At 36.6% G+C, this 26,831-nt stretch overlaps 1 protein-coding gene across 1 annotated transcript in view; it reads right to left on the bottom strand.

Moving 5' to 3' along the window:
- The window catches only part of TBCD (tubulin folding cofactor D), a 128,602-nt gene that overhangs the window by 47,177 nt on the left and 54,594 nt on the right, over positions 1 to 26,831 (bottom strand). The window contains exons 15-23 of the mRNA XM_080560657.1: positions 26,665 to 26,821; positions 18,016 to 18,073; positions 12,773 to 12,802; positions 9,237 to 9,322; positions 5,275 to 5,355; positions 4,469 to 4,542; positions 3,744 to 3,861; positions 2,253 to 2,313; positions 644 to 666 (exon numbers count right to left, since the gene is read on the bottom strand). Of these exons, the coding sequence (XP_080416783.1) occupies positions 644 to 666; positions 2,253 to 2,313; positions 3,744 to 3,861; positions 4,469 to 4,542; positions 5,275 to 5,355; positions 9,237 to 9,322; positions 12,773 to 12,802; positions 18,016 to 18,073; positions 26,665 to 26,821 (688 nt within the window). The remainder of the gene's footprint in view (positions 1 to 643; positions 667 to 2,252; positions 2,314 to 3,743; positions 3,862 to 4,468; positions 4,543 to 5,274; positions 5,356 to 9,236; positions 9,323 to 12,772; positions 12,803 to 18,015; positions 18,074 to 26,664; positions 26,822 to 26,831) is intronic.

Genomic DNA, 26,831 nt, shown 5'->3' with positions numbered 1-26,831 from the left:
CCCTTTATTTCCTGGAAGCTTCAATAAATAGGAACAAGTTGAAAAACAACTCGGGGAAAACTCATTTTCATTTTCTTTGGCTCAAGAATTAAAAAATTGTATTGAATCTTTTGTAATACTTCTGGCCTAGTCATTACACAGCATGGAGAAAGTAATTCTAGAATTTAGCTAGAAGCTCCTTTAAAAAAAAAAAAAAGACAGTAAGTTTGTACTGAAAGGTTATTTCTGCAGAGCTATTTGAACCGTACAAGTACTATAGTACAGGTGAATAACAGGAAAGAAATCCTTTACATACTGCTGAAGCCATGGATTAGCGATCATGTTCCGTTCCACATTCTTTCCCTTCCTTAACTCTGTCACAACATTGCGACCAGTACTTACCACTTTCCCATTAGTCTAACATGCCTGTAAGTCGCACTCTCTAACACCACAACCATTTTAAAATGGCCTTGGTCTCCATAATAGGTAGACAAAGCCAAAAGAATGCATGCGCTTGCATTCTGATGAACTGTGCTAGCCTGGCAGTCTATGGTATGTATAACTAATTTGCACAAACCAAAAAAAGCCCCTAGATGCTACTTTTCTCATTATTTCTACTGATACTTTCCAATACAGAAAATAATTTTTTAGTCTATTTTCTTACCTGTACAACTGTCGACTGCAAAGCTGAGGAAAAAACACACCAGTATTAAGAAAGTTCTCTTGAAATAAGTGTTTTCATTTTTCGTCCTCGCATGCAATGTCTACACACTGTGTGCTACACAGCACTTGGGATTATTTTAAAAATAAAAATCAAAGTAAAAATATTTTTAAAGTACACAGTTTTATGAAACAACTATTTCCAATGACACATTAAGACTATATCCAACCAAATTTTACATTCAAAGGAAACCCATTTAACACATTCATAAAGCACTCGGTTTCTTCATTTCAAATCCTAGCAACTCCTGCACATACTCTGCAAGCTAGTTCTGCTTTTTAAAATACATTTGCTTTCCACAGTTGTCCCTTTTAGAATAACCGTATATTGTGTTGACTAAAAACTCAAGAGTATCTGTTAGCTACAGGTTGAACAGAAAAAAAACTTTAAGTTCAATTGTGACTGCATTGTCTCATTGTTAGCATTACAGTATACCATCTTCAAAAATCAGAGATTATCAAATTTAGCTGTAGTAAAACCTGAAAGAATAGATTTTTAAAAAGAGCTTACATCAAAACTTTGCAGATTAATTATAAACAGACAAGAGCAGAAATTGGAAAATATCATAACAAATTAAGGCCACTGTAACAGAACAGATAGTGCTGACTAAGCCTACAGGCATTTCAACACAAGAAAGTTAAACAAGGACAAGGATGCCTTTTCAACTTGTAGCAGCAGCACAGAATTTAACAAGCACCAACAGACTTAAAGCCTAATGGGTAACTGGTGAAGCCTGACAGCTTTAGTCAGTCAGAACTGGGACTGAGGGACTACAGACACCGCAAAAAAAGAGCAGGAGCCTGAATGCTGAAGAACCGTCTATTCCACAAGGTGAAGAAATAGGAACCAGAATTAAAAACCAACAACATATATGATTTAAGACTAAAGGGACAAGTTCAGCAAAATTATCTTTGTACAAGTGCTTTAAATTTTTATGAGCAGGACAAGACTTCATTTGTCCTATCATAAAGACGTCCTAGATAAAGACAATGTATCAGCTGAAATCCAGAATGTGACTTCTGAAGTCTATAAACAGGTAAATTATGGATGCAAGAGTTTAGCACTAAAACTATGCTTTAAAAAACAAACAAGCAAAACCAACCCAAAAACAGAATATAAAGGACAGAGAACAAATAGACTGAATAGATCTCTCCTGAGCATAGTCACATTAAGGGAACAGCCATACCATCCATCTGCAAGGCCGATCAACATGTACAGAAAGGAAGAAGGAACAGAAGGAAAAAAAAAAAAAACACAAACAAAACAAAACACCAGGCAATACTTCAGAAGTGTAACTGATAGAGTAAGTGCCTTAGCTAAGAAGCTGGCAGAACAGGAAGGGACCAAATACAAAATTATTGTGAAGTAAGAGACATGGTCCACAATACTTGTCAAACAATCTGCTAGAGCGTGTCCAAATTCATATTTGGGAGATTGTTTACTTTTGGCAAGTGGAAAAGGAGGGTGGAGAACAACTGTCCTAATTACAAATGTTTGTTTAAAAATAATACAACATACCACGTTACAAGATACATTTATACTTCCTACAAACCTCTTGATGGATTTGCTTCAGTCCCTCCAATGATTTTTCATTGAAATAGTATGTTACAGATCTGTAAAGGTATACAAAATTTTTAAGTCTGGTTTCCTAATCATGCTACAAGTTACTTTTCTTCCATGACTTTATTGTATTTTAAATAGAAAAACAATCATTTGACTCCCAAACTATTCTCAAGAGAAATATGCAATATTTAATTTTAACAAGTTCACTAAACATATCAGTAAGTTCTTTCCTTACTATGTAGCAAACATTCTTAAAAGATTATTAAAAAGTCATTTATTAATAATACTATAATAAATATACACAAATAGCTATTCTCATTTCAGTTGTACTCCACCACTTCTATGTTTCTTCCATAAATATCAAGCATTTCCCACCAGTAAAAATGCTCTACATCTTTTTTGCTAACTTTTTAGCTTCATTCACATGCACAAAATATGTTACTTACTTGAAAAGGCGACTCTTAAGATTAACACAAACTTTTGTTACACACTACTGACAAATACATATCCTATTTCTCACCGAAGTCATAAAAAAACAGTATATACTTCATACCTTTCATCTGAATTCCTCTCAGTATATTTAGCTCGTACAATGACATTGAATTTATTAAATGTCACCATTTTAGATATATTTGTATGAATGCATTAGAATGTTTTCAGAAGTAAAATAAAAAAAGGTTAATCAGAGTAATTATCCAACTTTTGTATGAAAAAGGACATAAAGTCCATTATAATATATATATATATATATATACACACACACACATTGAAGAAATACATATCCATGACTGTTGCAGAACCATATTTATTTTCAGTAAAGTTTGCATTTTGGGGTCTTATCATCCACTGCCTTGATCTTAAACACCTGCTCATCCCTATTTAAGTCAAGCTAGTATAAAATTCTACCACTAATGTAGATTCCAAATTCTAGTTCTGCAATAATGACTTCCAAACATTATTCATAAATGATTCATGGGAAAAAAAAGGTAAGTCACTCATTTCTTTACAACACTAATGCAAAGACGCTGCCAAATAATTTTGTCAATTATTCTGGATATATCTCAACTGTAATTCGTGCGTGTGTGTATACACATCCCTTCCATTCAACAATGCTATTTAAATCAATCAGAATCAACAAGCTGTTTCTCTAACACTGAACATGAAAGACTGTTCCCTCACCAGGAAGACAAAATACTGCAGGGGAAGGGCTGGTAGTTCAGGGATGGGTTAATCTATACTTAAACAGTATCTTTGAATTCTCCAGATAAGGCAATAAATGCTCTCACTTTCCAAGATGATTTTAGACTTAAGCGTAACATCACCAAATAAAATGTGAAGGCTTGGCAAGACTGATAACCATACAAAAATTCGATGGAAGAGAAGTTCAGTAAAATGCGATTTCCATAATTATACTGAGGAGGCTTTCAATATATCAGACATGAAAGGAAAATTTATAGTCAAGATAATCTAGCATTTATACCTATTATTCTCTTCTGCTAGTTTACACAGTGCATGGGTGATCTCAGCACAGGCAAGAATTGCCCCATGGCGTGTGTGCAGATCTGTGCCCACTGATAAAGGTAGCAGTCTTGGCAAAACTGAAAGAGATTAAATAATTATTTTTTTTTAAAACAGAGCATACTGACAGATCGCAGTTCTAAATGTAAACATGTCAGCCTAGAAATAACATTTGAAAACCATTTCTGGAAAGTCAGGCCAATATATCCTCATCATTATGTGAAAAACAAGTTTTAAAAACACAAGTAAATTCTGACAAAGTGTTATAACAAAAGCATGCTAAATCACGCCTAGAAACTTTGTGCTCACAACCTAGCTTCCCTGTTTTGCGTAAATAAAAAACATTGGCATTGGGTTGGCTGAGTGGTGGAGAAAATGAGGCTTGTAGCCACCTCCATGGAATTTTACTTCAATGTAAACTGCCGCTTCCATGCCACTGTCACCTTTCCAACCCTCTCTAGGGAGTCTAGGTAAGATCTGTAACCTGGGTTTCAGCTGCTGTCTTTCAGGCATAATAGAAAGCAGCTAGTACATCCTCGGCACCCTGAGTGGGCCGAGCAAAGGACTGTGAATTCATTCAAGAAACATTTGATTACATACACAACAATCAGAAAGAAATTCTTCTGAAGATGCCAGACTGGACAAGACAAAACAGATTCTATGCAGAACCTGTTACGAGTTACCTACCCACATTTGCCATGTATTCAGGAGCCCGTGGAGTAAGGTTATGCAGAGCCTTAGTTGAAAGTTCTCGAATAACACTGAAGATGTAAAAAAGCATTTTTGGAGTTTTCTTGTTAGCAATTTAGTAGAAGTAATGTATTAAAAATAACAAGGTCAGGAAGGGACTCCTGTCCACAACCAGAATAAAGACCCTAGCAACATTAAAGAACGTAGTATTCTCTGTCCATCCTAACCTTCCCCCCTTAAAAAAAGCCACCAAAACAAAACAACGGGCCAAAGAGACAGCCTACAGCTAGCTTTTAGCTATATGAATAGACCTTATTGCTGAAAGAGACAAAGAAAAACATAAGTGTGGATGGTAGAACCTGAGGGCTCATTCTATACATTGGCAGGGACACTACAGTAAACTATTATTATTTCTCGTGATGCAAACTATTATCAGCACTGATATAATCTCATTTGTGTTATATGTACATGTTTTAATCTTCATGAACATTGAATATGACTAAGCTCTATCTCCATGCATGAAATCTACTTTAATTACGATAATTGTATAGTGCTGGTGTTTACCACTCACATATACTATATACCATATAAATGTGTTTTATTAATCTATTAACAGATTGAGGTCAGAATTCATAAGCACATTTTAAGTGACAATATGCTAGAAGGCATGGATGACGTCAGCTACTACTTGCCTATTTCCCTTCAGTCAAACAGTGTTACAAACTCTGTTTTAAGTATCATAAGCATCACATGCAGAAAAGCCAATTCCTGGATGTTAATATAATTAGACTTTATGAACTTACCTATCCCAGTGGTTAATCTTCATGTTAACTAAATGATCGATCATTGGTTGTGTATACTCAGGAAAACCAGCAATATACACACTGAAAAGAGAAAGATCTATATGATAGAATAGAGAATCAACAGGTGTGTGCATTTTAACACAAGCTACTCCAAAGATTAAAATCCTCTAGTTTTAAAGCAACCAAAAAATTACTTAACCATGCCTTCTCCTTAATGAGATGCAGCTGAGTGAAATAAACAATAGTAAATATTTTACAAGTACTGTCAAAAATTTAAATCACTTTTGCAAAAGTCTTTCACATTCTCGGTAAAAACTGCGATACAAACAAAAAGCCTGACAGCAACGAAAAGCAAAAAATAAATAGTCAGTTCCCATTGCTACATTCTACAAAATGGGGAAGTGTATACATGTAGTAGTAATTTTAGATTGCAGAAATGTGTTAATGTGTAATACACACTGCACACTAAATTTAAGTTACAGAAATGTGTTTTATGTTCCCAGAGACAGTATTCCAAAATTGAATAATGGTTTTGATTTGTTCTTTTTAAAAAATAAACATACAAAAAGTCAATTATGACAAAAACATTAATGCTGCAAAGTCAAGACCTAAGATGCGAGGGAACACCAGAAGTAATTAGCTAGGCAGTCTGCATAATTACCTGACTTTACAGACATACTTGCTTTCCAATCTTCAGAAGCATCAACTATTGAAAGCTAAGGTCAACAGAAGTCAAGTGAAATGTTTTTTTTAAGTGCATCTGAAGTACGTTAAATAATCTTGGAAAGCTAAACAACCAGTAGAATGTGTTTGTGTCAAAATGGCACACACAAAAGCACAAAATTAAGGACACATGGATGTCACCTTTTCATATCTTTTGAGTGATTACCCTTGCAACCATAACAGTGTTCCATTAATATACATGCGTATAATTAGAAAAGAAAAAGTAAAAACTAAATGCTGTTGTATGTTAACACACTGATATCTACACAATTCATCAGAAGAATTGGAATCCTTAAATCCACAGCACAACCTCAGTCATTTGAACACAACACAGAAGTACCATCTGCTACTGCTACTAGCCCTGGAGGGGGATTACAGGCAGGCTGCCAGCTGGATTGACGGATTGTTGATGCCAGCAGAGAAATAGTAAAATTCATTGCTCTGTTGTTCCCTTCCCTGTTCTGGGAGAACACGCAAATTCCCTCTGACATAGCTAAACTCTTCTCTTCACGATAGCTTTTTGGATCTTAGTTTTAGCACCCACCATTCTTCCAAGCCATTTTACTCTGAACTTAGTTGCACAGCTAAAGGTGGATCTTTTGGACTGTGTCAGTAGCCCACTCTCATTTCCACTTTTACTTGATAACTGTCTTTACGTGGAGCCCTCAGGTTTTGACCCCTACAGAGTATTTTATACAAGTAGGCTTTTATACAATTCTAGCCTTCCTGATAATGTTGCTCTTTATTTAGATTAAGAAGTTTCTTTCTTAACTCTACTTTTACACAGCCCAGAACTCCTGAAATCAGTCTCTTTACTCCCAGTTCATACAAAATAGGACATAGGCTTCCTCCACGTTCATCCTCAGAAATAGATTAACATATTTGAGCTGAATCTTTCAAAGAACATTCAGCAAAAAGTTTCCAAAGGACAGTTAGCATACGAAATTTGCATAAAAACATCTGGATTTAGAAGGATAAGCAACGATATACACACACATACATAGCACATATATCTAAAAACCTATATTCTTGTAGAGAAGCAGTATCATAAATCATTTATTAACCAAAAAAATATTCAACTGTAGAAACTGACACATATTTATGGAGCTTTTGCTGCTCAAAGCAGATTCCCTAGCGCAGACTTTCACACCTGCACAGTGTCCTTTCACATAGCAGCAACACGCTGTTAAAACAGTGTACCAGGATTTTATTTATCAGGGTGGGAGAGAGAGAGCTAAAGATTCTAGATCTGCAATATGAACCTCAAGTAGCTTTTTCCAGCTACATAAACAATTACACCACCTTAAGGCATACCGATCAGAAAGGTTCATTCTACCTACCACATCATAATGATACATGTTTTCTGTGCAGCCAAATATATGCTTATGCACTTTGCTTTGATGTTACTCAGACAAAAATAAGGAAATAATTAAGTATCGACCCAAATAATTACATCCTGCTCAAAAAGCAAAGTGGTGAAGATTTTAACAAGTAATATAATGTATTAGATGACAAATAATTTACAAAGAAGAGCTTGATTAATAACACTGAACATGGTTTCAGGGAATCATGCTACTAACTGTATAAGATTATTTATGAAGAATTTGCAAATTTATTCTTTCTGTTGCATAACTTAAAGAAAGCACAAGAAGTAAAAAAAAAAAAATCAACCTTCAAATATTTTCACTCAGGTAAGTAACACTCCAACAAAACCTCTGGAAATCACAATGAAAGGAGTAATAAATGAACATTTGAGAGAAAAATTATCGCAGCTCTCAAGAAGTAAGGAGAACATAATTAGCTTTCAAACTAAAAAGAGAGAATAAAAAATGTGTGTGCCAATTTTGAGTATATTCAATTTTTCACTAGTATAGAAAGCCAGACTTCCAAAAATTCCATTGACGGTCTACCAATACAGGGCAGCAGCGAATACCAGGCGCCTGCATTTCCCCATCTCGGCTCAGTAGGCGGGAGCTCAGAGGAAGAGTGTAGGAGGAGGGTGTGGACCATAGAGGAAAGACAGTAGGTAAAAGGTGAAGATATGCACCGGAACGATTATGCACCAAAGGGACAATATGGTGGTGGCCAAATGAGTGAAAAATACTCAAGGAGAGACAGGCATTCAGTTCAATTTATCTTTAAAAAATGTTCCTTGGAAGTTACAAAGCTGATAAAGAAGCATAAGCCTTTTTTCTTTGCTGTTTCTATTCCCCAAGAATCTAATCTCTTCGAACTTTTCTAACCTGTTGGCTTCTCAGAGCACCATGCAAGTCCATAGGGCAATTTATCTTATGTATCTTTAAATGGTCTGAATCACTTTCTGTAGGTGCCTGTCTCTTTGCATTGACTACAGAGAGAGGCCAGACAACTAGACTAGACTGTCTGTCTTAGACATCTAACTAAAGTTAGAACCCAGCCCTCAGCCTTTTTCATCTTTTCATGAGGAAGTGCAATCTTTTGTTCGTTTTAGTCATCCTGTGCAGCCAGCTTGCCTTTGAATTCCCTTTACTTCAGCTTTATTGTACTTTCAGATAGCTGACCAGAACGGAGCATGGTATTCCAAGAAAAGCCACTGATTTATAATAGCACCACACCAGCATCGGTATTTCCCATAACATTCTGTGCAGACTCCATAATGCAGTGATCAGTTTGGTTTTTCAGAACTGCTGCACACTGTGGTTAGAGTTTCACTGAGCTTTCTATGAAAAATATAAGCACTCAAATTAAGGGTCTACAAATTCAACAACTTGTGCAAAGTACTTTTTATTTTAAATGGACATTAGTTTATTTTTTTTTTACCCATATCAGAGTCTAACTGCCGGCATAACAGCCTCTCCATTTGCTCCAGCTCTTCAGAATTCCCTAATCTTATCTAAGCTTAACCAGCCTAGACAGTTTTGTGACACCCACAAATAATGCCTCTTGGCTGCTTCCTCCAGTTTCAGTGCATCTATAAAGTAATAGATCACGTAGACAAGTTGGAGGAACATCCTGGTCGCATTTTCACCATGTTTTATGTGTAATTAGCAGTTTGATGCAGAAAGAAGAAAAAACAAGTTTTCATCTATTAGAAAAGCAACAACAATAAACATAATATTGTTTATATTTATTATGTTTGTTGTATTTTATTATTTATGATTATTGTTTATGTTTACTGTAAGGTCAAACAATCAAACAAATATTTCATTAAATAAAAGAGGTCCTTTATGTTTAGGAAAGCATAAAAAAAACCAACTTACCTGATAGTCAGATAACAGTTAACTCTGTTACCAACAGCAAAATAATCAGCTGCAGTTAAAATGTCTATGCCATGCGGAAAAGTGCCCTACAAACATTGTAGAGAAGAGGAAAAAAACAGAAAATAATATTTTAAAAATGTAAAGTATTTTCTGAATAGACAATGTATTGAAAATAATCACCTACTACTGTACAACCACTGAAAAAATACAATTTAATTTCTAATTTATAGTAAAATCACTTGCGCTAAAGAGATAAAGGATATTATACAGAAGCAGCAAAATGTCTAGCTTCACTTGTGAGTCAATGATAAGCAAAGTAAACAGCAGCAGGTAATAAACTATGCAGTAGCTATTTTAACACCTTCAAGTCATAGCCACGTATATATTTGTTGATTGCATTATGCACGCACAAAAAAAAAATCTCTAAAAAGTTTAAATAAATGTAAACGTGTTTTTTGGATTATGCAAAGGAATGAGCTTCTGTTGCAAGTTTTCTGAAGTGTAAAATTAGGAATTGGGCATGAAAAAATGCATCACATGTAGAATAAATGGGAGCTCATATACTTTTATGTTCCTACTTATACATATATTTTATGATTTCTTTGTTAATGAACTAAAGAATTGTTTGTTTGTTTTTAAAAAGAGCACTGGCTCCTAGCAAAGCCTGACACGTTGAATCCTTAAGAAGTATGATGCTTCTGACATCAATGCTCAAAAAATTATGGTTTCAGAAAATTAATTATAATCCTAAATATGTAATCACCACCTAAAATTTGTCTTTTAAAACATCAATAATATAATAAAACGTCAGATATTCAGAATTTTGATTGGCTATAACTGACTCAATATAGTACTACGCAGCCTGGCTGTGTTTTGGAATGGAGGAGGCAGCATAGCCTCCACAAGCCATAATTAAGTGCAAATGGAAAACAGCCAACTCAAAGACACTATGCTTACTTACAAAAGGGACAATCATATGATATTTAAGCAATAAGGCTATGTGGAAGTACAGGTTCTGGATATGATACAGTTTTGTTTGTTTACAGTTCACTCATCCCTTCCACATTAGGATACAGCCATGCAAAAATAGTAAAAAATATCTTTACATCTAAGCCTGAATAATTAAAGAAGCATACAGCACAAGCAGTGGGAAGGTGTCAGCTGCTGCAGAGGTCTTTTGCTGGGTAGCATACTGCCAACTGTCCAAAAACCAAGGCCTGTAAGCTGATTGAACCAAAAGGAGCAGACAGAATATGTATGGCTCATACAAGAGACTACCTGCAAGCCCTAATAACTCAAAGATGAAATGAATGCATTCTCGAAAAGCCTCATGAAACACCAATTTGGGAAAAAAATTCACATGAGAAATACCTAACCATGATTTGTAGCCAAACAAGATGACATACAATGAAACGTGTAAGAAATGTAAAATATGTAAGAATATATAATATCATATATAAGGAAAAATAACAGCTAATCAATTTCAATTCTAGCTTGTACTTGGACCATGCTCTTTATAACTGGACTGTGTGCCAGTTTCATGCAGTCTCATCGCAGGTCAGAGTCCCACAGTGCGTGTCAGTGAGACAAGAAAATTCCTAAAATCAAGTTCATGCGTACAGAGGTCATGGCTTCAGAGGTCACGACTTCCATTCTGTCAAAATACTTGAAACTTACTTCTCCAATACAAAAGTTCGTCTTATTAGAAGTATGGGCTTTTGCCAATGTTTATGCTAACTATATATATATATTCTGCAAAATTGTCAAGTGTTTTCACTTACATGAAATGTAATTTACAAGGCTTGTTCTTCTGAGGCCATAAAAGCAAGTTCTCAGATTTAGGTCACGTTGCATTGCAAAGGTGAAGCAGGCAGGAACAAGGAAGTAAGCAAGGTCAACTTTTTTCTCCGCGTATTTCATATCACCATTGTTACTTCAGACGGAGAGTACGTTTTAGCTCCTTCCAATTCAGAGAAAGGGTGACTCTTTCAACACCTTACATCCAGGTAAAGGACTATAGAGGGTGTATCCACTGATTAAGTAATCATTTTCCTAGGCAGTAGGGAATAGTTCAGCAAATAAAAACTTCTGAACTTCTACAGGAACTAGCTGGGAGACTGATACTGCTCTTCATGCCATAACTTAATTATCTTACTACTAACTCCTCCTTAGCAGTCCAACATAGATGCTGAAATTGTGTGTTCAATCAGCATCAAAAAACATGAATTGTGTCAAAGCAGTATTGTTAATTTCTGGTTGTAAACTAACTCTGAAAAAGTTAAAAAAAAAAAAAAAAAAAAAAAGCTCCACAGAACTTTTCCTACATGAAAGCATTTCTAAGCCTACAGCACCCAGGAGCCCTGTCTCTCCTGGAACTGAAGGCAGAGTAAGGTGTTTACTCCATTCAGTGCCTCATGATGTGGAATCAGGATGAGTAGTTTTGTGATGACTAACCTCTTTGAGCAGTAACTATAGACCCAGGGAAGAATCAGGCTGGCTTCTACTTATCACAGACCTAGTTGGGTCAGGTCACCAAAAATACCTACCCTCTTCCTCCCGGTCTTCTAGCACCCTTTCTCTGCTATTAACCTCATTCTATCTAGAAATACACACATTACTTCAGGACACATTGCTTAATAACCATAGCTTTAAAGGAATAATATCCTGGCTCGTAACAGAGATCTTCAGGAATGATATCTGGGAAAGTTAGACATAGCATTTTAACAAAGATGCCTTAAAGAACGTCTTATTGAAATCAAAATTTGCTTGAACCACGCTCTTAAATCTACATGCCTTGCTTTGTCAGAAGAATTCACTAGCTGAATCATTTTCCACCCTATAAGTTGTATTTTCGGCTTTATTAATTCCTGAGGAGAAACAAGGAAACTTTGAAATCGAAGTTCTTATCCTCTTTGCTTCTCCAGCAAGGTTGCAAATCAAAAGTTCTTAGAGCTTTTTAACAACATAAATGTTGCTAAATTACATAGGAACCTACCACAATACTTTTTTCAAAAAATTTAGATTCCTCTAAAATTAATGTATTTCTCCAGAGCTTCTAGATGGTAGCATTACAATACAGCAAGCAAAACCCAAATGCTGGGTTTAAGAATCTTAAGCCTAGCTCATTGTCTTATCACCAAACCACAGCAAAGATTGTGCAGCACACTTCAGCTCTTCCACTTTTTTAAAACTGGAATGCCAGTGGAACAAAAGAATAACCCACACTTGTGCTTTTCCTGCTTTAAGAGCATTGCAGCTTGGAAGGTGTAGAATGGCTGCGAATTTTGCTTTTCCAAATGACTTACAATTACCAGATAGCCCATCTTCTTCCAAAACCAGAGTACTAAAATAAAACTCATATCTCGGGAAAATATCGCACAAGAACCTGCTTTCTGGTAGTTAAAATACATATTTTGTAACATTCTCCTACTCATCTTCTCTGAAGCCACAGCATCTAATTTTGATTTGAGGTACTACACGTTTACACTCATCTCCAGAGCACACTCATGAATGAAGATTCAGGAAAGTTACCATACCTGTCTCCCAACATTCTCCTGGAAGGCAGCCTGAAGAACAGAGAACAAACATACCAAAACGAGTCAGGTTTGCTTTTTGATAAACACCAGATGAATTCAAAACACACAACAATATAAATGACCCATGGCTTTTCTTTTTTAAATAAAGTAAGCTTTGTTAATAGAACAAGCCCACAGGGCTTTTTTGTTTCTGCGTCTCTGTGCTCTAGTGTTCTTAAAGCTGTATGTTGCATGACAGCAGTTTAAGAATGCAAGTTTATTAAACTAGTCACACCCAGAAGAGTGCTTCTGAGTACTGACACAAGGCTTTGCACTAGAGTTGAAAGTCAATACTTGGAGACAACAGAAATTGAGACAGTTTGCTTTTGCCTGACTACTGCAACATCACTGGTTTATAGTAGGCCAAGTCTGATTTTGTTCAGTGAAAACTTCAGACAAATATCAAGAACAAGTATTTGAAACATACAATTTGAAACCACACTGAAACAGTAAAGTTACAAAACCTGAAGGCAAAATTCATGTATGTTTCTCGTGTTTTCAATGAAAGAAACTAAAAATCTTTCAAACTGCAATATGACCATAAAGTTAATCTCTCTACCTGTACTGTATATAGAATAAAATCTACTCCGTACTCCTTACTAGGCCTTGAAATTTCTCTCAAAAAAGTCTCCATTTTATTTTTTCTCAAAAGAAAATATAATCATAAGTACTTATGATTATAAGGGGAATGTTGAAGTCCCAATCGCTACTGAAAATGTCACAAGAACTTCGACAGACAAGAGTTTCTGTATTTCCTACATAAATACAATACACATGGTAATCCACCTGTAAAAACAAAAGGTTAAGCTCACCAAGGTATCATATTCTACATATGGAGCAAGCACTCAGAACACGGGTGAAGCAAGGCCTAATGAAGCCAGTCTCCCACTGCACTTCTGAGGTTACGTCTGCTTAGGATAATGACTGCAGTTCCTGTAGACTTGCCCAGGCTAGCTCAGCTCCTGCTCACAGTGCATCCATCTCAGGACACCCAACACAGGCCAACTCTCAGCTGCTTATCCACCTTGCAGGCAGGTTTAGGAGCCCACCTTAGTTTATGCGGTGTGGTGTCGTAGCCATGCTGCCAGCACTGCCCCCAAGCTAGCTGGTTTAGGATTACCTCAGGTAGAGGCTATCCTCCGCAGCAACTGAAGCGTAGATACACCCTTGGGCAACATGTAAAGCAGCCTTCCAGAACAGGAACGCGAGCTGCAGCAATGTCCTGGACTTTATCATCATTGTACTTTAATTTCTTTAAAAAAGCTACTGCTCAAATGTGCATTACTGATACAAATGTAAAAAGGTGGGTTTGTTTGTTTGTTTGTTTTTCTGTTGTTGTTGTTAAGAGCAGAAACTTTGCTATCCAAAGAATGTAATTCTGGTCTCAGCACAGTGAAAGTTTTATTCTACTCGCAATACATCTGTAGGCCTAGGCCTAAGATATACTGTGGCAAAATCATTGGAAAAGATCTATAGGGGCCTATATACAACATAGAAGGAAAACAAGTACTGTTCATAAAGATTTCACCAAGTTTTTTTACTTAATACAGGAATTTTAAAATTCCAGTGCTGAATCACCATTTCATTTTCTAACTCATTTAGAAAGACGATCATAAAGGTGTAGAAGATACAAGTCCAGCAGCATGGCAGAAATAGTTCACATCATCTGACTTATTTTAAACATCTAATTTAGATGTTGGGTTACACCTAATTGCATAGTTTATCTATAAAAAAAATACAACTTTCACCACTGCTTATAAAACCAGATAAATATTTACAAGGCAATGCTAATATCAATTTCAATTTAGTAGCCCTTAAAAAAGTTCTGTTTGTTCCCACAAAAATTGAAGAAGTACTAAAGCATTGTATAAGTCATGATTTTAAAAAGTATCAACCAACCATGTCTAAACCACCTCTCTTTAACATGTCAGAACAGAATACAGCCCTATCCAAGGTCTCTTATTCATGTGATCATTCTTTATAATGATTATTCATGAAAGAGTTGCAAAAGTCAGCTCAGAATGCGTTTAGAGCTTCAAAAGAACAGTCTTGTTTTATTCTCCCTAACCTCGGGGTTCAAAATATCTCTATATGCTATTGTGTTTTATTGGCGCTCCACATTATAATACATCGCATATTGTAATAGATGGAAAATCTAGTAAAACATGTTGTTTATTTAAACATGCATTTAACTGTAGTAATGATTGGGAATAATTAGGGCTCCCAGGTATTTTTCTTCAAAATTGTAGTAATGCCTGGCAAACAAAATATTTCTTTGCCTGACTTTCTAAAATGAGTAAAGAGATTTTAATACTTTCATAACTATCACACACAGAATCGTCTAGGTTGGAAGAGACCTCCAAGATCACCCAGTCCAACCTCTGACCTAACACTAACAAGTCCTACACTAAACCATGTCACTAAGCTCAACATCTAAACGTCTCTTAAAGACCTCCAGGGATGGTGACTCAACCACCTCCCTGGGCAGCCTGTTCCAATGCCTAACAACCCTTTCAGTAAAGAAATTCCTCCTAACATCCAACCTAAACCTCCCCTGGCGCAACTTTAGCCCATTCCCCCTCGTCCTGTCACCAGGCACGTGGGAGAATAGACCAACCCCTACCTCACTACAGCCTCCTTTAAAGTACCTGTAGAGAGCGATAAGGTCACCCCTGAGCCTCCTCTTCTCCAGGCTGAACAATCCCAGCTCCCTCAGCCACTCCTCGTAAGACTTGTTCTCCAGACCCCTCACCAGCCTCGTCGCCCTTCTCTGGACTCTCTCAAGCACCTCGACGTCCTTCTTGTGGCAAGGGGCCCAAAACTGAACACAGTACTCGAGGTGCGGCCTCACCAGAGCTGAGTTAACTATCCATCAAAACAATCCCAAACTTCCAAACTTTGACCAGCTCTAAATTATAATGTACTAACAGGGAAAAAAAAAAAAAAAAAGAAAAAAAAACTTATTGACTGGAGATAATCAAATTACAGAATGCTTGATATCCTGGCTTAAACTACAAGAAGAAAGTGAAAAAATGTCTGTAGGATGTTGTACTTACTTGAAATATAAGCACAATCTTCATTAAGCTTATAGCATTAGTAAATGTATCTGGTTTAGCACCATATTTCATGGTCAAACTATCAGTTTATGTTTAAGCATAGAATCATAATGAAGACTACTGCAACTAAAGGTAAGCAGTACTCCTGCAGTGGGAATCATGTTAAAAGTATCTTCTTTATACACATTACCCACTGACTCCTACAATTCCTATAGAGCAAATACAGTAATTTACTTTTTACCATCTACTCTATTACACTGCTCTGTGCTGGTGCGGCCTCACCTTGAATCTTGTGTGTAGTTTTGGGCACTACAATATAAGGACATAAAACTAATTAGAGAGCATCCAAAGGAGGGCTACGAAGATGGTGAAGGGTCTAGAGCAGAAGATGCGTGAGGAGCAGCTGAGGTCCCTGGGTTTGTTCAGCTCCGAGCAGAGCAGGCCGAGGGGAGGCCACATGGCGGCCTACAGCTCCCTCACGAGGGGAGCGGAGGGGCAGGCGCTGAGCTCTGCTCTCTGGGGACAGCGACAGGACCTGAGGGAACGGCATGGGGCTGGGACAGGGGAGGGTCAGGCTGGGTGGTAGGAATAGGTTCTGCATCCAGAGGTAGTCAGGCACTGGGACAGGCTCCCCAGGGCAGTGGTCAAAGCACCAAACCTGACAGAGTTCAAGCGTTTGGACAACGCTCTCAGACACAGGGGTTGGTTTCTGGGTGGTCCTGTGTGGAGCCGGGAGCAGGACTCGATGGTCCTTGTGGGCCCCTTCTAACTCAGGTTATTCCGTGATTCTATTATTCTACATTCCTTTATGGCTTGCACGGTTCTTAGGGAAGGCAAAGCTACCTTTGTTTTTCTCTGAGGATTTTATTTGAATAAAATGACTTAAATTAGCCAAGAATGGTAAATTCTACAGTTTCTATAATTTAGGAGTTGAAGCCTGGGGGGAAGTAGCACTACTGTTACTCTTCAGTTGTACATTATGCTCAGCGACCTACAGCATCTTAGCTTCCATGCTTTGGTTTTAACCTATTTAGACAAGATGATTCCTGATATGATTACACAAGAACTGACTCATTTCCCTAGCAACTGTGCTGCTCCTTCATTCAACAACTTAAACTCTCGAGCAGGGGTGTGACTATCAAATATCAAAAATAAGGATGCTGTCCAGGTATCCCTGATTTTTTATTTTTTTTTTTAGAAAGGAATTCATAGGTAAGTTTGTTTTTTAGGAATATGGACACCTGTGCCTTTGACAGGCATTGTTTGACCTTGTGTTTGCTTCATAGGAGCAGCTATTAGTACAGTTACCGGGTTCTTTTTTTCAATTTGAGTTGTGTTGGTTTTTTTTTTTTTATCTGTTATGCAGACAATTTTTCTTTTTACTTTTTTTCTTTAGAAAGCTAATGCAATACATACAACACTGACTTACATCTTCAAGGATGAGATGTTACTTCTTTCATCCTCTCAACTATAACCTATCTTCCAATAATCCCTTTCTCTTGAGAAGAATTATGCATTTTTTTTCAGTTTTCAACAGCACAAGTATTTTCTACACAGTGATTTCACTTTGGTTTCAGTCCTATTAACGAGATAATGTTATCTGCCTAACAGGTGTATCACTTTCTTTAACAAAATTCCCCGTCCTGTGGAAAGAGTTCTGTAAAATAACAGAAAATATTTTGAAGTTTAGTTTGAAGGAGAAAGATTATTCTAGAATTTTGCAGCTTACTGCATCTTTATAGATGCAGCAACAGTGGATAAACAATCACAGAAGTATAACCTCACAAAACATACCACCTTGGTGACTTTCTTAAGATACAGAGTCTGTATATTACTAAACCTTTTGTCACACTATGACTAGAAAACACCAAGTAACTCTTTCTTAAATACTTTATGTTATCCAACATGACAAAAATACAGCAGACTTTATTGTAAACTGTCCATAAATCAAGATATGAAACCATGGATCATATAATTTAGAATCTAAATTCACATCATAATTCGAAGGATTTAAAGAAAACACTTTTCTGCTCACTACACACACATATATTGCTTATAACTGTAGTCTCAGATGAGCATGCTACAAATTATGAAATTAAAAAACAAAACCAAAAAATAACAAACACAGGCTAGGATGTGGTAACTTACAGAAGCAGCTCTTCTGCAATTAACATCACGATCAAATACTGCAGCAATAACCAACGCACTGAGGAAATAAAATATTGATTATAAGTACCAAAAATACAAGAAGAAACGTGCAATGTCATTTCATTATTTAGGATTCCAAGCAAAACATTCAAAATATTCTCTAACTAGCTTTTTTTTTTTTAATATAATTCTAAACTAGAATTTGTGTTGAAACAACCACATACTTCCTTGTTTCTGCAGTTTGCTGTGGACTTTTCCATGGCATAAACAGACAACTGCCATCCTAGTACAGCAAAACAGTTTAAGGAATATACAAATACATTTAACTACGTGGAAAGGTTTTATATTTTAGATATAGCACGAGTATAAACTTGGACATATCTAACATCTCAAATGCGAGACAGTGCAACTTTAAATTAAAACTTGGAAATACAGTTTCTCAATAGCCAAATACACAGTAAGTCTTAGGTAAGGCTTAAGCAAAACTAAAAGTTAAGCAACGGAAGCTTTCAGCTATCTGTACAAGCATGATCACATGATTTAAGTAACAAAAAAACAGTAAACAGTATGCAAATTCTGTTTAATAAGTGACACTTTAGGATAAATTGCAAAGAAGTTTTTGAAAAGGTGACCTGTAGATATACAGGTGTGATTATACAAAAATATTATTTTGTGAATGAAATCTGACAACCCTCCACAGTTCAATTCTTTCTACTGCAACAGAACCACATTTAAAAACCTGCCACAGAACACAACAGAGAGAATACATCCCAAGACATGAAGTCTACAGCTTTAGAAATCCACCTCCAGCATTCAATTAACTTCAGTGACAAATAAATATCACTTCAGGAGAATCATTTAAGCAGAAAATTATTCCTTTCAAACTCTGAAACTCTTCATTACGTTATTTATTGACTCCAGGCAAAACAGGAAATAAATACTGGCTGAAAAGTAATTCCAATATAGCTTTGCTTTAGCGTAAAGATATTAATTACACTGATAATATCAAACTTCCCTGGGTAATGGCTATCAGTTTCCTTACAGGGCAGGAACTATGTTCTTAAAATTCACTGAAATGCATAAACTGAATTTACAGAGGCAGTAGTGGTTACCTCCATTAAGGGAAACAAGAGACAGAAAGAAAGAATGAAATAGAAAATAAAACCCAATAAGTGTAACATTTTACTGCAGAGATGTAAAAATTGTTCTAAAGACAGTAAATCCTTTCTTATTGCTACTTGCGTGAACAATTCCTCTCCCTGCTACAAAGGCATCAAGCGATTACAAGACAAAACGAGGTCATCCATGTGATAGCAACTGGAAGAGCAAATGTTTATGCGGCATTCCATTAGGAAGAAGCTTACATGGCTAATTGTAGAAAGAGTGCTGGGTCGAACATCATCTTCATACGTTAATCTGCTTCTCTGGCATACAGAGAAACTTAAAAATCTTTTTATAGGAACATTTCGGAAGGATTTCATTTTAATTATAGAACACTCAAAACTAAAGAACTGGCTAGAAATTATCCTGGAAAGCAAAAAGAAGAAAATTTCTGCTGGACGTTTCCAATTATATGGACTATATGATAAAACATGATTTTGTCTGTTATGCAAAAGTTCAATATTCTATTCTGAGTAAACAAAACCAAAAAACTCATCAAGCCAGGAAGCTCAGCAAGCAGAGTGCTGCCCATACTATGTCAAAGGTAGCCTGACGTTAAGTGTTGCAGAGTATTTCAGAAGAGCTTTGCTGGGTCAGATTGAAATTCTTCCAGGTCATTGTTTTGTCTCCAGTGGTAGTGAAAAGGGACACTTCGGGCTGAGTGTAAGCACTTACATGCTAAATATTAATATGCTAATTTTAAAAGCTATGCAAGTCTTTCCAAATTTCAAACGTTAAAAGTTTGTCACTGGAGAATAAATACTGCTCCTTGCATTTCATGTTTACACTTAAAATTTGGTTTATTAAATATGATGGAAAACAGTTTCAGATTGTTATATACAACATGAGTTTTTGGCCGATGTTTCTGCTTATAATTAAACAGTACTTTTCAATTTTTCTTATTCTTCTGTTACCTCAAGAAAAACTTGTATAGGTAAAACCAGCAAAACAACATACTGTCTATGCGATGCCACCTGAGCTATACAGTGCTGGGACTGAAAAACGTGTAAGAAAAAAAAAACAAAAAACACAGGAATTTTGTCATTACCACCCAGCCATATTATATTCATAAACCATACTGTAGTCATTGTTTTATGTTAATCCTTTCAGTAAAAGTATTTTAAACTTATCAAACTACATGAATAATTTTTTCAAGTTAATTCATATTTTAAAATGCAGGCACAGTCTGCTGCAACACATGGATTAGCAAGGAAAGCAACATGCCTAAGATGAAACATGTTAAAGGTGTCTTCACCTGTCTGCTTTGTCGTGGGAGTTTATGTGATACTCCACCAGGATTTCCTAACATAAAGAAACTGTTTATGTCAAACAAAGTGGGATATTTTTTAAGCTAGTTAAAGAATCATGTCTTGACTTGTCTGAAATATACCACACCTGACTACTAACAGGTAGAGCAAAGAGTGGTTTTGCATCTCGCAGTCTCTATGAAACACCTTTTGTAGTTCCTTGAGGTATATTTAGCCTGTAAGCACGACAAGCAACTAAGGGTACAATAAGCACGCTAACAGATTTTAAAAAGCAAGCTGCAATTCTATCAGCCTACTGATCATTCTTGCTTTTTTCCTGCTCCCTTCCATTTACCCCACGTACTCACTTAACTGGCTTCAGGGAAAGTTAACAGGACTCAGAGGAGGTTACCAGCTCACTTCTTCAGCCCAACATTGATTTCATTTCCTTCCCCCAAAAAGCCAGAAATAATCAGAGAGCAGAGGCCAGCCAGGTGATGGGCATCAGCACACAGAAATATCAGGTTTCCCTCTGCTTGTAAGTACTGGATGTACCACCAAGTAAGTCTGAATTTCCTTTATCACCTGTGACAGGTACACTATACTCACAAGCAGCTTATACTATTACTAACCTCTGAGAATTTACTACTATTAATTCAAACATACCACCCTGAAGCTGTGGGAAGAGAAAAAATAAACTCTCAAACCTCTTGCCAATTTGGCACAAAAACAAAATTCCCTTCCTGAACTCAAAAAAGGGAAAAGTCTGACTTGTAACATCACAGAAAACTCTCTTCCTTACTAATAGCATTAGGGGAGGGAAGGCTTAACAATCAGCACAAGCAAAATGGTTTTGAACAATCCCAGCAAGTTAAAAAGAGGAGGCAAGACCAGCATCTGCTGAGAGCTGCTGTTGCAAAGAGCGAAAAAAAAACACAGCAAAAGGCTGTTGCAAACAGCCTTCTCATACCTCTTTAGTTGTACCAGTACCCCAGTTGTGGCTACCTGGTGAACTGGATGATGAAAACAGACCTAGGCTCAACTATACATTTATTTTTAATCAGAGAAGCTACCCATTCACTTTACCACTTGTGGCCGTGTTATTCTCAATTGCAGGAGCAATAGAGATGAAGCACACAAAAATGGCTGCTTCAGCCAGCATTAGTAGGAGAAAAAGCCCTTCAGACCGGTCTCAGGTTTAATTTCTTCTGTTTAGATAGGCAAGGAGAAAATAGGAGAAAATGATAAACACAGTGACCAGTCCCACTTTTACACTGCGCCCTTGCAGTCCCTTCTAACCCAACTACTTTCTGCTAGCCAAACTCCCCCACTTTTGAATCCAGAGTTACACAGTCAGATACAGTCTTTTAGCACGTTGTTGTTACACAGAGATAAAAGTCGGCATCTTCAACGTGTTACTTCAATCCCAAAGTTTTGGAGTAAAACATTGGAAGTAAAATAAATACACATATAAGAAGAGAGCAATAAAGAAAACGCTCGGGAGTTGCAAATTAAAATGCTGCTATTAAAAAAAATAAAAAAGCCATATGATGCCCCTGCAGGAAATAAGTTTACACAAGTGCAAGACGCAGTAGGCGCAGAGTAGGCTCTCCTCTGAAGGCAACATTCACATACATGAAAGAAAAAGCTATTCTTAATATTTCATCATGGTACAAGATGTAGCTCAAAGCAATGCTTCAGATTTCCCCAATTCTGCAGGACAATCTTGCCCTGGAGCAAGCTACATCATTTATCCATAGCCACACCTTCCTTTTTTTTCCCTCTTCAAAAACAACACACCACCGCAGGGAAGGCAAAGCTGCCTGTACTCCTACACTGTACGCACGTATTCAGATCCCTCTAAATAATGATCTGTTTATTGATTACCTAACTAAACCATCAAATGATAAATAAAACTATATTCTGACCATGCAATAGTTTCATATAATTATGATAGGCAGCAACAATTTAATTTTTAATTGTATAATAGAGCAAAAGTATATTTTCCTCTTTAGTTTTTGTTTAGGTTTTAAACAGCTCTGCTTCTTAGTGTGCACCTGCCACTTTACAGACAATAATTTCCACACCCAAGGGGGCAGGAATCAAATTACCTGCATTTCCAAGTTATTAAATTATATTTAACTTTCCTCATAGGTAAGCTTAAAAAGACTGCATGCATGTGCAGACTGGGAGAGAAAAAACATCTCAGTCAAGCAGTGCTTTTATGAAGATACGCCTGAATAGCAACTTCAGTATGTGCAAGTATTTCAAAATGTAGTAAGCTGATCCTGCATTAAAAGTGAAGTTTCATCTACTTTGCCAAGAATCTTCTTTTTGTGGTCTTGAAGCTGGAATAGATCATGCAAGGTTTTAGAAACCAGTTTAACTGGACTTCTAAAAAAATATATAAACAAATGTTAGTAAGCGTATCTTGTTGAAATATGGATAGGGAAAAATACCAACAGATATGTAAAAATTAAAATTCTCAGGCAAGTACTTCTAATAAGCATCCTCTATTTTTTTTCTTAAGAAGAATGGTAAGAAGAGTGGTCACTGTTTAATCATTATACCCACTCAACACCTTCTAGTTACCAGCAGTTTTTCAGTGCACTTACTCTACTACGAAGGCCACCTTGTCTCTCGACTCTGAGCATGCTTACCAGGCAACCAGCTACTTATGCTCCAAGTTCAGCATTATCTCCAGCCAGTTCAACAGCACTGTTAAAGACTGTGAATGAAGGATAAACCATTTGCAATTTCTAGCACCATGACAATGCAAACAGTTCAGGATCTCAATCACTTACTACATCTTTTTAACGAGGTACTAGCTTTCTTTGCAAGTAAACAAATTATTATTTTTCTTTAAGAACCTAATAGTTTGTATTCTCATATAGGCACGTATTTTTGCTGTGTAATTCACCTTACAATGGATATCATGTACTTTGTTTCAAGATGCTGAGTTCTGCATTTTTTTTAAGGGTAGCAACAATTTGCTTGTGGCTAGAAGTATGACTCTTCTTTAAGTAAAACAGTGACACACCTAAGGCTAGATTTAAAAAAAAAGAGCTGTATGTAATTATTGGCTTGCTGACACAATAGGTGAAACTGTGTGTCATACCCTATTTGAATATTTTTTTTCTACTGTTTCTCTTTGCAGTGGCAATTCTACCTTCAAGAGCTGATTGTGTTAAGAAAAGGTATGGCCAACATAACTACAAAGATTTTTACGTAGAGCCTTACTATAGCATTAATACTGGCTAAAACATTGTGCAGCTTTGTTATAAAACTAAACGTATAAATCACAACACTTTACGACTGAAAATAATAAATTTTCAGTTCCCCCCCAGCTGTCTACCCTCCGTTTCATTCCACTCCACCAACTTATTCCACATAGGTGAAGTTGCAACTGGCAAAGCCACAGTGGTAACTTGTATTACTTTAGGTAGAAGACAGCAATTATTTACACCTGGCGTCTTCCTAAAAAAAAAAAAAAGAACTTATTTCCAGAACAGATTGAAAGCTAAAAGACTGGAGGGAGCTTCTTCAGAAACACAGCACTCTTCGTAATCGTGCAAGAGCTTTGTAACAGTAAAACAAAGTACCACAAATCATGTAAAATCAAAATAGTCAGCTCGCACCTACATATGGAGAACAACATTGATTTGCATTGTGATAGGGCAAAAGGAGTAAAAGAAATATATTGCTCTAAGCATCATGAATGGACGAAAAATTCTGAAAAATGGAAGAACAGAACAGAATGCTGATAAACTGAAGGTTTCTAAATTTGCACTTTGGCTTTAAAGTTTCACTTGGAACAAGCTTTCCAGACCTTTAAACAAACCTTAAAGTTGCTCAACTAAGTGGATGGAAACAGAGAATTTACTTCCATAGGGCTGCTGACCAAATCTACAAAAAACACTTGCTTTGAACAAGACCTTACTATTGGATTGCCACACTCTTCCTCAAGTTTTGCTTGCAGCCTGAATATAAATGTATTCCTCCTGGTTTAAAGATAGCAGTAAATAACTTTGCACTGCCGTTAACACCCTCTTAGAAGTATTTCGTAACATTATACTCATTCTGTCACTCTATCTTCATTGCTACCATCATCTGTGCTGGTTAGATTTTAAAAAGCTGGCTAGAATTAAAAAAAAGAAACACAACCCAAAATGCAATCACTATTTCACTGTGCAAACGTATCTTTAGGTACCTTTATATTAATAATTTACATTGAACTCAACTGGAAGACCATTTAAACATGACCCTTGAAAATAAAATATTTCCTTAATAACTTATTAGGGCAAGCATCACTCACTATTTCTAGCATGCTTATAACTGAATCATGCATTTCCTAGAGTCCCAATTCTCTTTCCGAAAATCATCCAGCAGCTGTAGACGGCCTCACATTCCAGAACAGCTTGGTGTTACAAGACTCCTCTCCTTGAGTCTCTAGACTGTTGTGGATGAAACATGATGAAAATACCATGAAAATGCTTTACCAGAGACACAACACTAAGAATCTTAGCATTTTTTTGCCTGTTTACTTTGTAGAAAAGATATAACAGCATTAAAAAGGAAGGAAGAAGAACAGCATTTGGCTTCCAGAAATGTGACAGCAGATTCTTAGACAGAAAGATTTTATCAAGGTCTCAAAAACTGCCAGGAGCAGGTACCACACAGGTAGGAGACACTGTCCTGTGACCCTACGTGAAAGGGCCAGCATTGGAAAGTGAGAATACAAGGATGAAAAACAGCAAAGACCAGCAAGGGGAAGGTGCACTAGGCTCAAGGAATAAAAATGGGTATGTAGGGTCCACAGACTGTCCCAAGGAACCTTCAAAACTGGCTTTAAAGAAGAAGGAACAAGATGTTTTCTTTGGGCACCTGTTGAGCTAAGTAAGCAGTCCTGCATTTCCAAACAAGGCTGTTTGGGTGTGATTGAAATAGTTCTGCCAGCAGTCTGGAAGCAAGGCAGCACTAGAACTAGGACTAGGTTTCCAGGACCTATAAATGTATAGTCCCTATATATATATATATATTTATATATATATATATATATATTTAAAGGTAATACTAAATGACTACTGATTAAAAATCTGCCAATGGAGACAAAGATGTCTGAGTTGCTGATATGAGAGCACACTAAAAGTCTGCCAAAAAACTGTGAGAAGCTACCTCTGTGTTTACAGTGCAAATCACCCATTAAAGACACCTCGAAATGTCAGCAAATATGCTGCCAACAAAAAGACTACCTACTGAAGAGAGAATCCCAAAAGACTAGCAAAAATAGGAGGAAAAGCATGAGAAGAAAGAAGGAAAAAAAGGAAAACGTAGAACCAGTTTCTAGCTGCAGAAATATCCTTAGTGTTGGGGGAACCTGCACCAACTTCTAGTCCACCGTTACAGCATGACAGATGTTGACTGGGATACCTTCTAAAAGTCCGACTTCTGAGAGTCTTTTGAAACAGAAAGAACAGACTGAAAAAGAAGTACTTGCGTATTTACCCTTTCAACTAAAAGTTGTTTTGTCAAAGTAGTCATTCTAGACTGTGGTACTCTATGAAAACAAAATATAACAAAAGAGAAAAGAATTCTCACATGTATTTGTTAAACTTAACGAGAACCTGCTAACAGTTGTAATAAAAATGCTTTTTCAGAAGTGAGATATTACTAAGAATTCAAAATCACCACGTAGAGCTCAAGTTGTTACCACTTTTATAAACTGGAAGTGATTTAATTTTAAAAGTATTCTTTACTCAAAATAAACTTTGATCTTCAACATTTCAGAAGGAAAGCTACAACTCATACAGAAGTATCTGGAAGTTCAGAAATGGGTTTTTAGCAGATTTGAAGTCTAGTTTATTCCTTTAGACCTAAATCAGCTCAACTTGCAAGTCAATCTGATATGCTATGTTCTTTGCACCATACAATCTGATAAAGTACCAAAACTCCTGGATCATTAGATACAAGTGTGCATCTGAAAAAGTAGGAAGTAACTTCTGTAAGTTTTCTCTTCTCCTTTGACCCCATAAAGCAGCTCTGCAACTTCAGAGTGTGTGTGTGTGTACGTGGCCAATATCTGATTTTAAATGTCTTAAAGATAGGGCATTACTCTCCCACATTATTAACTTCTAGAGGATACAGCATGAGACTACTAGATTAACTTCTAGTTCCTCCTTAGTTTTGAACAGATTTTAAAAATTAACTGTACTTCACTGCGTTTCTTATCGCAGCAGCTTACCTTGAAATCTGGTTAATAAACGGAATCAGCTCTGAGGGATCATAAGCACGAGCAAAGGCCCAGCACACATAGCACGCTGCATCTCTCACGTTGGAACCCACGCTGCATGATCCCCTCTTCTCATCATATGTCAGAGCTTTCAAAATGACAGGAACCACTGTGAAATG

The sequence above is a fragment of the Anser brachyrhynchus genome, assembly GCF_964034855.1.
Source record: "Anser brachyrhynchus genome assembly, chromosome: 18".
In the NCBI taxonomy this organism is placed as follows: Eukaryota; Metazoa; Chordata; class Aves; order Anseriformes; family Anatidae; genus Anser; species Anser brachyrhynchus.
The sequence above is the reverse complement of the archived record's forward strand: the minus strand, read 5'-3'. Positions and strand labels throughout refer to the sequence as shown.